The following is a 13,324-nucleotide window of genomic DNA, read 5'->3' as shown; positions in this document are numbered from 1 at the left end:
GAAGATTTTAAAATTATCAAATGTTTATAAATATGATAATTTTTAAAGAAATTGCTGAGTAATTCTATCTAATAATATACTTGTTGAACATTTTTTATGTCCTTGATATTTCGTTTTCTCATTTAATCCTCATAACATTTTTATGAGATAAAAGTTATTTTACTCATTTGTAAATAAGGAAACCGAAGCTTAGTTTTCTTGTGACTGCTTAAATGAGAAGTGATTTGCTAGAGGTCACACAGCTAGTAATTGACAAAGCCAGTATAGATATAAAATTTATTCCCAAATTGCCTTCCTGAAAGGTTAAGTTTCTATTTCTACCAGCAATGCAGAAGGTAGCTGTTTTTAAACTATGCACCTAACATTATCTGTAATTTTTTCGTTGTGAGATTTTGAACATGAAAATCTTTAAAAACCTGAGCTCCAAGGCCAAATGTGGATTGTGCATATAACTCTCTTTTGGCCTTTAATGAGATAGTATGGCATAGTCATACATGTAACAGAAGTAAGCGTAAAATAACTTCTCTACTTTTTGGGAATGCTAATGGGAATCTGTATGTATGTATGTATTTCTTATTTCATGAGAATGTCATTTCTGTAGAAAAACAAGAAGCAGTAAACTCACTGCAGGAGGAACTAGCTAATGTCCAAGACCATTTGAACCTAGCAAAACAGGTAAGGTTAACAAATGTAATATTCTAGTAGAATACTGAGGGTATGCAGACAATTGGTTTAAATAACAAAGAAATCAAGTAGGCTGGTTCCTCTTCACAACAGCAGATACTCCAGGGCCATTTATATAACATAACTGTCACATAAATAAAAGTTTTGGTGGAGAGCAGTGGTTTGCTAATTTATTTTAGCCTTAGAACTCTTGATACAAACAAAGTTTTACTCAAAGCTAGTAAGTAGGGTGGTGGCTAGACCAGAGCCCAGCAACAGTCTCTCAGCAGCCCTTCTTGGGGCTTCAGGGACCAGATGGGTCATCTCTAATCCATGGCACAGATGAGGACTTTAAAGGCTGGGCTTAGATTTGATTACTCCTTGAGCCATAGAGTAACCGTCAAATCTGGGCCTCTATCTTGTCAGATACTGAATATAGCAGATTTTTGACCCTTATACTTCTAATGATTTTCTTAAAGGGAATTCAGTGTTGTCCTGTGAGACTAGTGCTGTAATTCAGAGCACTTCAGGCGAGTTCTAGACCTTAGTTTCTATTATGTAAATTAAGAGTTATGCCAGGTGCGGTGGCTTGCACCTGTAATCCCAGCACTTTGGGAGGCTGAGGCGGGCAGATCACCTGAAGTCGGGAGTTCAAGACTAGCCTGACCAACATGGAGAAACCCCATCTCTACTAAAAATACAAAATTAGCTGGGCGTGGTGGCGCATGCCTGTAATGCCAGCTACTCGGGAGGCTGAGGCAGGAGAGTCACTGGAACCCGAGACCTGGAGGTTGCCGTGAGCCGGCATTGCATCATTGCACTCCCACTTGGGCAATAAGAGCGAAGCTCTGTCTCAGGAAAAAAAAAAAAAAAGTTACATTAGACACAGGCTGGGTATGGTGGCTCACGCCTGTAATCCCAGCACTTTGGGAGGCCAAGGCAGGTGGATCACTTGAGGCCAGGAGTTCGAGATCAACCTGGCCAACATGGTGAAACCCCATTTCTACTAAAAAGACAAAAAGTTAGCTGGGCGTGGTGGCATGTGCCTGTAGTCCCAACTACTCAAGAGGCTGAGATGGGAGGATTGCTTGAACCTGGGAGGCGGAGGTCACGGTGAGCCAAGATCATGCCACTGCACTCCAGCCTTGGCAACAGAGCAAGACTGTCAAATAAATAAATAAATAAATAAATAAATAAATAAATAAATAAAATAAAAGTTGGATTAGACATCTAAATTCTCTTGTACCTATAAGTTTATTAAGATAATAAAGGAAATAAACTTTTATGCCTCTCATTCTGTCAGACTTAGTAGATACTGGATTGGCACCTGGCCACCTCTAGTAAAGATGGCTTTATTAGTAGTTTCCACTTGTTCTTTCACCTAAAGGACCTGCTTCACACCACCAAGCATCAGGATGTATTGCTTAGTGAGCAGACCCGACTCCAAAAGGACATCAGTGAATGGGCAAATAGGTTTGAAGACTGTCAGAAAGAAGAGGAGACAAAACAACAACAACTTCAAGTGCTTCAGAGTGAGATTGAAGAAAACAAGCTCAAACTAGTCCAACAAGAAATGGTACTACACATTTATGACTTTATATAAAAGAAGCATTTTGTGGCTCATGTGAGCCTATTTTTCCCCTGGCAGAAAGCTGCTGAGAAATATCCCCCATGGGACTGTGTGTCGCTTAACCGCCCTGTGTAGCCATGGGTGGCGTTTACACCAACTATGTGACTTAGAGACCTTTAATGATCATAGAACATTGGTCCTGTAAAGATACTTAATGGCCACGTGCCATTTGCTGCTTTAATCCCCTCCTCACATGCTGGCCAGACAGCTTCCCAAGCCCTCTTGATCACCTCTGTAATGGAGTTGTCCCTGTGGGCTGTCTTCTACTTTCTTTTGAACTTGGAATCTGTCTCATGTCCATGCAGGTTCTCTGGGACACTATTTGTTGTTTTATGACTAATCAAGATTACTCTTTATTAAGATATTTCAGAGACTCCAGAAAGAGAGAGAAAGTGAAGAAAGCAAATTAGAAACCAGCAAAGTGACACTGAAGGAGCAACAGCACCAGCTGGAAAAGGAATTAACAGACCAGAAAAGCAAACTGGACCAAGTGCTCTCAAAGGTGCTGGCGGCTGAAGAGCGTGTTAGGATTCTGCAGGAAGAGGAGAGGTGGGGTGAGAGCCTGGAGAAGACGCTCTCCCAAACTAGTATGTATTCTGGAACTTCTCACTGGGAGATGGGGTATGGGTTGGCTCTGCTGGTTGTCTTGCAAAAGTATTTAAAGATATCCAGACCCCAGCCAGAGCCAGGTGAGGAAGCAGGAGAAGTTAAAGCAGGAGGTATGACAGCCCTGTGAAAGATGAGGAAGCAGGTTCAGAGAAGAGATGTGATCCTGAGACTGACCAGAAAGTCCTTCCTTGCTCGTATTGTCTCCTTTGAGAATGCCATCTCAAGAAAGTGGAACATTCAAGTGAATAACTGCCAAAAGATACTCTTAAAGGATATTACCTTTGAGCTTTGGGAATAATGATCTCCTTCATCTCAAGTGTCAAAAAAAATCATATTAACAGTTCTTCTGTCCAGATTTGGCCTAGTGAATGGTACCGGAATACAGGTGTTTGCTTTTAAGTCAGTTTGTTCTCTCTTGAACCATATATAAATGAAGTTGACATGGGAATCCAGGGTAAATGATTGTTCTCACATCAGTAAATGGTTTTTCTCTTTCTTAGGCTCCAGGGTTTAATAATGCTTGGAAAATGTTGTGGGCTTGGGGATCTAAAAGGGTTATTATTCCTTTTTCCCTGGGAACTCTTGATATATGCAGACCCAATCATTTCATTATTAAAATGAAACTTAAAAAAAATATGTCCAATTCTGATCATGCCAGAGTTGTTGAAAAGTAAAATATGGGTGATAAGAAAAATATCTTTTAAATGTCACTTTTATTTTGTAAGCATTCTCTGTCGAGTACTCACTATGTACCAAGCATTTGCATACATGATTCTAACTGAACATCAGGAAATGTATTCCTCATTATAAAATGGGGCTCATGCCAGTGTAGGAGGCAGCTCCAAATCATGTGCACTTTCCACTGCACTGCTTCCTGTAGAAGGATGTTGTACTGCTGTGTCTCCCTTTATGAAAATTAGTGTTTATAAAAAACATTTCATCTGTTCCACACACTTCAGGATTGGTGCTGGGTTTCCTCTCACTGGTCTCAAAGAGTTGAAAGAGAAGATAGTAGCTGTCTGTCACTCTGGGATCAGTCTCTCCAGGAACCAATTACTTCAAAAGGCACCCTTATCTGGGTCTTTTTCTGGGCCTTTGAAGTGTGGGTCAGGGTAGGCTTGTAAGACTTTGTAATGGAGGAAAGCACCTGCATGGGTCGCATATCACCATTATGCATCTGCCACAAGGGAAGGGGAGCTCTGCCCACAGTTGGCTCGGGCTCTTTAGCTAAACCGACTGCAAATGCTCATTTCAGAACGGCAGCTTTCAGAAAGGGAGCAGCAATTGGTGGAGAAGTCAGGTGAGCTGTTGGCCCTCCAGAAAGAGGCAGACTCTATGAGGGCAGACTTCAGCCTCCTGCGGAACCAGTTCTTGACAGAAAGAAAGAAAGCTGAGAAGCAGGTGGCCAGCCTGAAGGAAGCACTTAAGATCCAGCGGAGCCAGCTGGAGAAAAACCTTCTTGTGAGTACCTGCTGCCGTGGCAGTTTGTGAGCAAAAGATACATTTAAAATTTTAAACTGCCACACCACTTCAACATAGAGAAAATAAATTACCCATCAACACAGTCCTGAACCCAACTGTTGTTATTGGTGTATTTATGCATCATTTGTCCTTGAAGCTGATGGTAAGTTTTACCTGGGACAGGGGTGCAGCCTCAAAGGAGCTCTGGCTGGCTGGGGAGACTGTCATGTGAACAGCCATTATCAGCACAAAGTAGAGAGCATGTTCTGCCAGTGAGCCTCAGTTTACACCTCCACTGGCGGGTGGAGGGGGTGTTGAAGAAGCCTTCTCTAGACGGTTTTTTTTTTAGATGGCATCTTGCTCTGTCTCCCAGGCTAGAGTGCAGTGGCACGATCTCAGCTCACTGCAGCCTCCGCCTCCCGGGTTCAAGCGATTCTCATGCCTCAGCCTCCTGAGTAGCTGGAACTACAGGTGTGCGCCACCACGCCCAACTAATTTTTATATTTTTAGTAGAGATGGGGCTTCACCAGGTTGACCAGGCTGGTCCTGAACTCCTGACCTCAGGTGATCCACCTGCCTCAGCCTCCCAAGGTGCTGGGATTACAGGAGTGAGCTATTGCTTCTGGCCCATAGACGGTTTATTTTTATTTTTATTTTCAAGACAGAGTCTTGCTCTGTCACCCAGTCTGGAGTGCAGTGGCATGATCTCAGTTCACTGCAACTTCCACCTCCCAGGTTCAAGCAATTATCCTGTCTCCTGAGTATCTGGAATTACAGGCACATGCCACCACACCTGGCTAATTTTTGTATTTTTAATAGAGTGGGGTTCACCATGTTGGCCAGGCTGGTCTCGCACTCCTGACCTTATGATCCATACGCCTTGGCCTCCCAAAGTGCTGGGATTATAGGCGTGAGCCACCGTGCCCAGCCAGTTTTATTACACTGCTGTAGTCAGTGCTTACAAATTTTTCTCATCCTGCCCTTTTTGGCCAACATTAGCTTTAATCATTATCCTAAAACCAGGAAGCTCAATCTACCATGCTTTCATCCTTGAAATAAATTTGGGAAGTGACACTCAGATAGGTCAGAATAATTTATTGTGGATGGAGGCAGCTGAGCAGCAATGGAACTGTCAAGGGTGTGGATTTTTCCAGTACCCTCTGGAGGGATTAGTGGAGCCCTGTTCTATGAAAGGAACTTTTAAACCATGTGTGTCTCTCAAAGGGGATACACTTCTAACTAGTGATAGGCCAGATCATCATACAGATGGAATATAGATGTCTCAGATTTAACCCTACCAGTAACCCTGTGATGATAGCTATTATTATTCTCATTTTACAGACAATTAATGAAGACTCAGAAAGGGTTAGTAGCTTATTATCAAAGGTGATGCTAACAGACTCTGACGTGTATATACTCCCAGCTGTATTTGATCTGCCCATGAAAGGAAAATAGAGTTTTCCCTATTTGACAGCTAGAGAAGCTGAGGCCCAGATGGGGAATGAAGTTATAGAGCTAGTGAGTGTGTAAGCCAGCAAACCACACCTCCACTTGTTGGATTGCAGAGTTATTTTTTTCCTCCTGTGCTAGGAGCAAAAACAGGAGAACAGCTGCATGCAAAAGGAAATGGCAACAATTGAACTGGTAGCCCAGGACAACCATGAGCGGGCCAGGCGCCTGATGAAGGAGCTCAACCAGATGCAGTATGAGTACATGGAGCTCAAGAAACAGGTGTGTGCCCAGGAAGCCCAGCTGGCCAGCCTGGGGGGAGAGGACTCACTGGGCTCAGGCAGATTGTATTGTTTTTAATATCCCTTCTATAGTAGTATAGAAAAACTGATTATAAGAATGTTCTTTAAGTCAAATCTGGTTTTTTAGCCTTAAAATTTAGAAATGCACCTCCACTATTTGTTAAAAATATACTTTCAAAATTCTCTTAAATTTGACAAGCTCTTAAAATGTTAGTTTTTCAAGGAAAAAAGGTAATTCTTGAGCATCATATTTCATGTCCCAAAGAACTACGTTGAAATGTTAGATTTTATGCCATAAACAAGTCTATAGGAGCCAAAACCTCCCCTACCCCTTGAGCAAGAAAAGATGGTCCAGGGGGAAACCTTTGATATCACATAATGTAGCCAGGCAGAGAGTATTAAATCAGCTCATGCCTGGACTGGTAGAGTCTCTAATCCTTGATGTCGCTGGTGTCCTTTAGAGCATCTGGGCCATCCCTGAACTCTAGCAGGGGCTGCTGTAGCCACTTATTTGGCCCTGCTATACTTAGTCCTTTGGATGACCCCACGTGGCCATTCTAGTTTCATCTGTGCTTCCAATCCCCTGACGCCCCACATATACCTACTATTTGATTCAAGAAAAAATAACTAAAAACAATTATTTAAAGACCACAAGCCCTTAGTGATTTTGCCTTTGCAAATTTGGTAAGGCAATTAGCAGTAGGTATAAATCTCATTTTCACTAAGCTGTATATGGGGTAGAGCCACATAGAGTAGTCTCAGGCATCAAATGCAATTGGTAACACTTTAAGAAACCTCTAGGCTGGGTGTGGTGGTGCATTCCTGTAATCCCAACACTTTAGGAGGCCAAGGTGGGTGAATCACTTGAGCTCAGGAGTTCAAGACCAGCCTGGGCAACATGCCAAGACCTCGTCTCTACTAAAAATACAAAAAGTAGCTAGGTGTGGTGGCATATACCTGTAGTCCCAGCTACTCAGGAGGCTGAGGTGGGAGGATTGCTTGAGTCTGGGAGGTTGAGACTGCCGTGAGCCAAGATTGTGCCACTGCACTCCAGCCTGGGTGACAGAGCAAGACCCTGTCTTTAAAAAAAAAAAAAATGTATATTGCTCAAGCCACCAGATTCTTCACTTATAAAATTCCAGCATTAGCATTTATAATCCAGATCACTTATGACTTATTTCAATAAATGGCCCTTTTCTCATTTGTGGCTTACTCTAGTTGCCAGTTGGGTGCCACTGAGGTACTTCATGTAAATTCTCACTTAGTTTTCACATTTCTGAGCAGAAGGTATTTATCTCCTTGTATAAATGAGGTCATGGAGGATCAGATGTTAGCCAACTTGCCCTAAGTCATACTGGTAATACTGGAAATGAGACTGGTAACTAGCTTTGTCTGACTCCAAAGAGATTGTCTTCAAGGAACTTTATGCACATGCCTTTTCTAAATGAAAGTTGTTCCAGTGAAAATGCCAATAAAATAATTTATTCAGTAGCTTGTAGATTCTTATCTGAAAAATCACAAGTTTTTACAGTTCTAGTAATTATAGTAGTTGATATTTATAGATCTTTAAATACGTGGCACATCATTCAGCTCAATTCCAAGTAAGTCTGAAATTTTATACAATGATATTTGACACCAACTCACTGTTTAGATGGCAAACCAAAAAGATTTGGAGAGAAGACAAATGGAAATCAGTGATGCAATGAGGACACTTAAATCTGAGGTGAAGGATGAAATCAGAACCAGCCTGAAGAATCTCAATCAGTTTCTTCCAGAACTACCAGCAGATCTAGAAGCTATTTTGGAAAGAAATGAAAACCTAGAAGGAGAATTGGAAAGCTTGAAAGAGAACTTTCCATTTACCATAAATGAGGGACCTTTTGAAGAAAAACTGAACTTTTCACAAGTTCACATAATGGTAAGGGTTTATCCTGCTATTCTCTGGGTTCCCCTCCCCCAGCCAAGCTAAAACACAGATGTGGGGGTGCTGGGGTAGGGGAGGGAAAGGCTGGTTGGCTTCCACTTGTAGCAGCAGTGGTATCTGATATCTCCATTTTCCCTCTGAGAAAGGATGAGCACTGGCGTGGAGAAGCACTCCGGGAGAAACTGCGTCACCGGGAAGACCGACTCAAGGTTGCCCTTTAAAACAAACAAAAAACCAGTATGAGATACTGGGCACATTGGGGAGGGGAGGGGAAAGTTACATTTACCTGATGCTTTCACATCCATGCTGTTGCAGCACTGCCGGCAGTGTCAGGGATGGCACGTCTGAAGCTCTGAGGAGTTGGTGTCACACAGTAAACGGCAGTCAGTGTTCAAAGCAATGACTTGTGTCGACTCTAGTGTTCTTTAACCTATGTAATGCTGCTTTACCTCAGCTAGAACTGATAGAATCTAAGTATTTGGGACAGGAAGTAGAAACACAGTGATGAACTATAAGGTTATCACAGGCCAGTGGTGGCAGGAAAGATTTGGGATACTGGAAAAGTAGGCTGAATGTCAGTTAAGGAATTTGGCTTAACTGTTTGGCTCCGAACATGTTGACTTTGAAGGCCTTGTGAGATATCCAGGGAAGGATGTCTGTCTGTAGGCAGCCAAAAATAGGAGTCTAGGATTACTGATCAGTGTTGACCTAAAGATGTGAGAGTTAAAAGTATAGATGGGAGGTTACATTTATTTGGGGGGAATGGCTATGTAGAAAGCATGGGATGAGAGAGTGCAGTGCTATAGTATTGAGTGGAGCCCTGTGATGTCCAACAATAGTCTCCAGCCATGTGTGGTTATTTAAATTTTAATAAATTATAATTAAGTTAAAAATTAAGTTATTCATTTGCCACATTTCAAGTGCTTAATAGCCTCATGTGTCTAGTGGCTTCTATATTGATAGCCAGAGGTAGAACATTCCCACCATTGCAGAAAGTTCTGTTGGACAGCGCTGCTATAGACTTTGAGAGAATTTGATTATAGCAGGGGCAAAAGCCAAAAAGTAGTATGAAGTTGAGGATTAAATACCTAGTGAGTTTACAGACAAGAAACTAAGGCTTAGGAAAAAAAAATACATAATCAGGAGACACTCCAGGTGTCAAGTATAAACTAACTGATCTCAGTCATAACAGAGAAGGAAAAAAGAGATGAGGCAATAATTTAATGGAGAAGCAAGGGATACAGAAATCCTAAGCACTGCTAGCATGGAAAAAATGGGCCAAGTGAAAGGCCCAGTTAATGACAACACAGAAAAGTAAAGGTTTATGCTCACTAAGTATCTACCTGGCACCTCCTACGATTCTTTTTAAAGATGAACATTTTCGACAACCATTCCTGTTAGCCAGATTTGCCTGTCAAGTGTATGTGAGGAAGCTGAGCTGTAGTTCTGGTGCATTTCTTCTGTGTCAAACCCTAAGTCTTGTAACACTTTTCAGGCCCAACTCCGACACTGTATGTCCAAGCAAGCAGAAGTATTAATTAAAGGAAAGCGGCAGACAGAGGGCACTTTACACAGTTTGAGAAGACAAGTAGATGCTTTAGGGGAACTGGTCACTAGCACCTCTGCAGATTCAGCATCGTCACCCAGTCTGTCTCAGCTGGAGTCTTCCCTCACAGAGGACTCTCAACTTGGACAAAATCAGGTAAACAGCAGCTGTTTTTAAAAACAAAACAATAGCCTGGGGTTGTTTTTGTTGTTGTTGTTGTTTGTTTTTTTGAGACAAGGTCTTGCTTGGTACTGTCACAGCCCACTGCAGCCTTGACCTCCCAGGCTCAAGCGATCCTCCCACCTCAGCCTCCCATGTAGCTGGGACTACAGGCACACACCACCACACTTGTTTTAGCAAAGACTTGGTAGAGGTGGATAAGCTGATGGCTTAGGAAACAGACTACAACTGCAGATTAGATGACCTGGCAGGGATAGAGTTAATTCTATTCATGTCCTCCACTTCTGGATTTCTTTATTTCCTACTCTGTCAATATAAAGAGCTTAGACCTATGAGGCCAGTATGAGTCCTAGTTTAGTCTGTCTCCCTGCATTTTGTAACTTACATTTAAGAAGTTGGAATTCAGACCTCTTAACCTAGGGTCTATAAAAACCCTGAATTTCACAAAGGTTTTCTGTGTGAGCTTAGATAAGGTTAATAAGCATTTAAGAGGAACATGAAATATGTTCATGGAACTGGTAAGTAGTAGCACACGTAACTGTCAGAGATAGGTAACAGCTTCCATTTTCGAGTGCCTATTGTGTGCACATAAAAAACTTTATATACATTGTCTAATTTTTACATCCTTGGAGGTAGGAATTATCCCTTTATATAGGTAAGTAATCTGTACAAAATGATAAATGATTTGGTCAAGGACATAGCAAAGGACAACAGTAGGACTTACGGGCTAATCTCTCTTTACCACAGAGCAGTATATTTTAATGGTGGAGCCACAAGGAGCTTTCAAGAACTGTTGCCTCTTTAATATGCCCAAGGTGGGCAAGTGACTCACCTTGGTCACACAGCTAATTAATAGCAGCAGGGCCATCTGAATATGATTATCTTAACACCGTCTGTGGTGGGACGCAGTCAGGTAAAGGCCAAAATCATCATGGGCCTCAGGGCAGGGTTCGAGGAGGAGTGTGAGAGGCACTGGGCATTGAATAGGGAAGCTTTAGGGATAAGACAGCCCAGAGTCGTGGGAGAAGAGTACACAAGGGCTTAAGAGCCAGGTTCAATTACCAGCTCAAGGTGGCAGCCAGATTTATTTAGGTGCTTTAAAGGCAACCAACGCACAATGGGTAGAGGTGAGATTGGTAGAATTATTTAGAAGTCTGGGGTTGTAATCCAGGCCTACGTGGGATAAAAGCCTGAACTAGTTAAAAGTTAGGGGGCTGGCTTCTGAGCCTAACACTTTATTTCCCTTCTTTTCTGGTAAGAATAGATACTACACTTGATCTTAGCCAAAAGGCTGAGAGCTCCTTCCAACAAGTTCTACAAGGTCCATCAGAACCACTAGTTACTGGCACTGATGCCATCCCTCCTCACTGGGTAGATGTTACAGATTTTTTTTTTTTTAAACTAGAACTTTTAATTGGAGGATCTTGAATTTTAGCAGTTTTAAGAATAACTTTTTCTCTCAGAATTTTGTACACTGGTTCATCTTAAGACATTTTTACAAAGAGGTACTCAAAATATGTAATTTACCTATAAGCCATCATGCCATCACTTAGTAAGACTGTTTTTACTGTTTCAAAAATTTGATTTATCCTTCCTTTTGTCTTATTGTAGGAAAAGAATGCCTCAGCCAGATGAGGAATACTGTCTTGTGTAAATATATTCAAGGAAAGCACCTCCACTACCTCACTGACTTTATCATTGGAATGTCAGTTGTTTTTTTTTTAAATCAAGATCCAGTGAACTAAGATTCTGAAAATTCAATGTAGTTTATTTTGCCTATACCATTAATGCCAATGTTTTTATAAATAACTTGTACATAGTACATATGGGAATAGTTGCATATGGGAATTTAAACCATGCGGCTAAGCCTTTTTGTTTGTATCTTTGTAACTTTTTTTTTTTTAATAAAAACCAGTGATTTTAACTGCGTATCTGAACCTACAAACTGGTAAATCTTATTAACAAAAAGAATGTACTTAAGGCCCTCTTTATTTATAGTGTTATTTTTGAATTTTGCTTGAAATCTATTTTTCATATAAAAATAAAAGATAACAATCAACTTGGGTCTGTCCGCTGACGTTACACTTCACAGGTAATTCTATGGAAAAGCTGTCAAGTTTTTACCTTAATTCCAAGTAAGCAAGCTTTCAGGTGGTTTTCTTTTACCTGGAGGCTGAAGTACGTTATACTTATCAATGAAGATTTCATCATTTGGAAATACATCAATTATAAAACTATTATGCTTCAGATGTCTTTCCTCAGCCAACATATTCTTTGGTGGAGAATCAGAAAAATTTTGTACCTTGGAGAGTATGACCCAGTGATAAATTCAAATTAACAGCTCAACTCCATGATGTATATATTTCTTTAAAAACTAGAATAGCAACTGCTCTCACAGTCTGGCATAATTATTCCCAAGGGGGAAATATGTAGTAAGTTTTAAAATATTCTCGGGAACTGTTTTCTAGATCACTAGACAGCTTTTGAGTCACAACAGGCATATTACCATGTTACTATAATACAGAACAGCACAGTGCAGTAATCCCTCACCACCAAGGTTTTTATTCCAAAACAGTTATTTGGCTAGAAGTGGACTGTTAAGATACGGCATCAATGGAGTTACAATAAAGATAATGAAAGTGACAATTTATTAATACACAGTAAGTTCTAGAAGGCATCTACTTTCAAAACAAAACTTGATTTCTTTTGTATTTACATTTTTTGTTTCAAGTCTTAGCAAAATGCTAAAAGGCCTGGCCTAGTCACAATTATTGACATCCTTCTGGGACACAATTTTCTGGGCCTGTGTTGAATGAGGATAAATTTTCTTTTCTCTAAAATGCCACATGAACCCTGTACTCCCACATGAAGAGGAATGGAAAGTAATTATTTGGTCTTTTCTTCTGTTTAAGGGAATGAACTGAACCGAACCACTCATGTTTTTAAAATCACACTTAAAACAGCAGACACATGGGCAAAAAAGTTCCCCAAAACTGTTGTCTTATGGAATTTGAGAAAGGAGGTAATGTATGAACATTAACATCTGGCTTCAAAAGACATCTTTCCAAAGAAATTGTACTACCTATTAACGTGTACACCACCAAAAAAAAAAAAAAAAAAAAAAATTACTCCATCACTTTATTATCCATAAAAAAAAGACTTGAACATTGTACTGAAACATCTATTTAAGTGTAAATAGTACTAAGCACCAATTACTAATCTGAGGGCCTCCTCACAGGTCCAAGGGCAATGAGTAACCTCGAGAAGCAGGTGACTGCACAAGCAGTAAGCTATGGATTAAAAATTAAAAGGATTTCACATTCTTTCCAAAGTGTACTGCCCAGTGTCTGGCACACACATGTTACAATATGACAGTCTGCTCTATTTGTGAGCACCCGAGTTTATTACAGGGGATTACACATGCGTATGATAGAATCTGGCTCCCAGTACAGTCAAGGGAGAACAGCATCAGCCAGCAAATGTGCTGATCTTACACTGAAAATGGTTGACTGAAAACATTTCAAGGGTGATGCAAACACAAGAATAAAACTGTGGCTCTA

General features: G+C 40.9%; 1 protein-coding gene across 15 annotated transcripts in view; it reads left to right on the top strand.

Annotated features, from left to right (window-relative positions):
* Nucleotides 1–11,823, top strand: part of CNTRL (centriolin) — a 96,257-nt gene extending 84,434 nt beyond the window's left edge. For all 15 annotated transcript variants that reach the window (XM_077968172.1, XM_077968177.1, XM_077968175.1 and 12 more), the window contains 9 exons: nt 602–675; nt 2,051–2,239; nt 2,655–2,880; nt 4,158–4,363; nt 5,954–6,094; nt 7,766–8,032; nt 8,185–8,247; nt 9,534–9,740; nt 11,376–11,823. In XM_077968172.1, the coding sequence (XP_077824298.1) occupies nt 602–675; nt 2,051–2,239; nt 2,655–2,880; nt 4,158–4,363; nt 5,954–6,094; nt 7,766–8,032; nt 8,185–8,247; nt 9,534–9,740; nt 11,376–11,399 (1,397 nt within the window). In that variant the 3' untranslated portion in view covers nt 11,400–11,823. The remainder of the gene's footprint in view (nt 1–601; nt 676–2,050; nt 2,240–2,654; nt 2,881–4,157; nt 4,364–5,953; nt 6,095–7,765; nt 8,033–8,184; nt 8,248–9,533; nt 9,741–11,375) is intronic.
* Nucleotides 11,824–13,324: the final 1,501 nt, after the last annotated feature.

This window comes from Macaca mulatta, chromosome 15, assembly GCF_049350105.2.
Source record: "Macaca mulatta isolate MMU2019108-1 chromosome 15, T2T-MMU8v2.0, whole genome shotgun sequence".
NCBI lineage: Eukaryota > Metazoa > Chordata > Mammalia > Primates > Cercopithecidae > Macaca > Macaca mulatta.
Note: the sequence above shows the minus strand (reverse complement) of the source record. Positions and strands in the feature narration are given on the sequence as shown.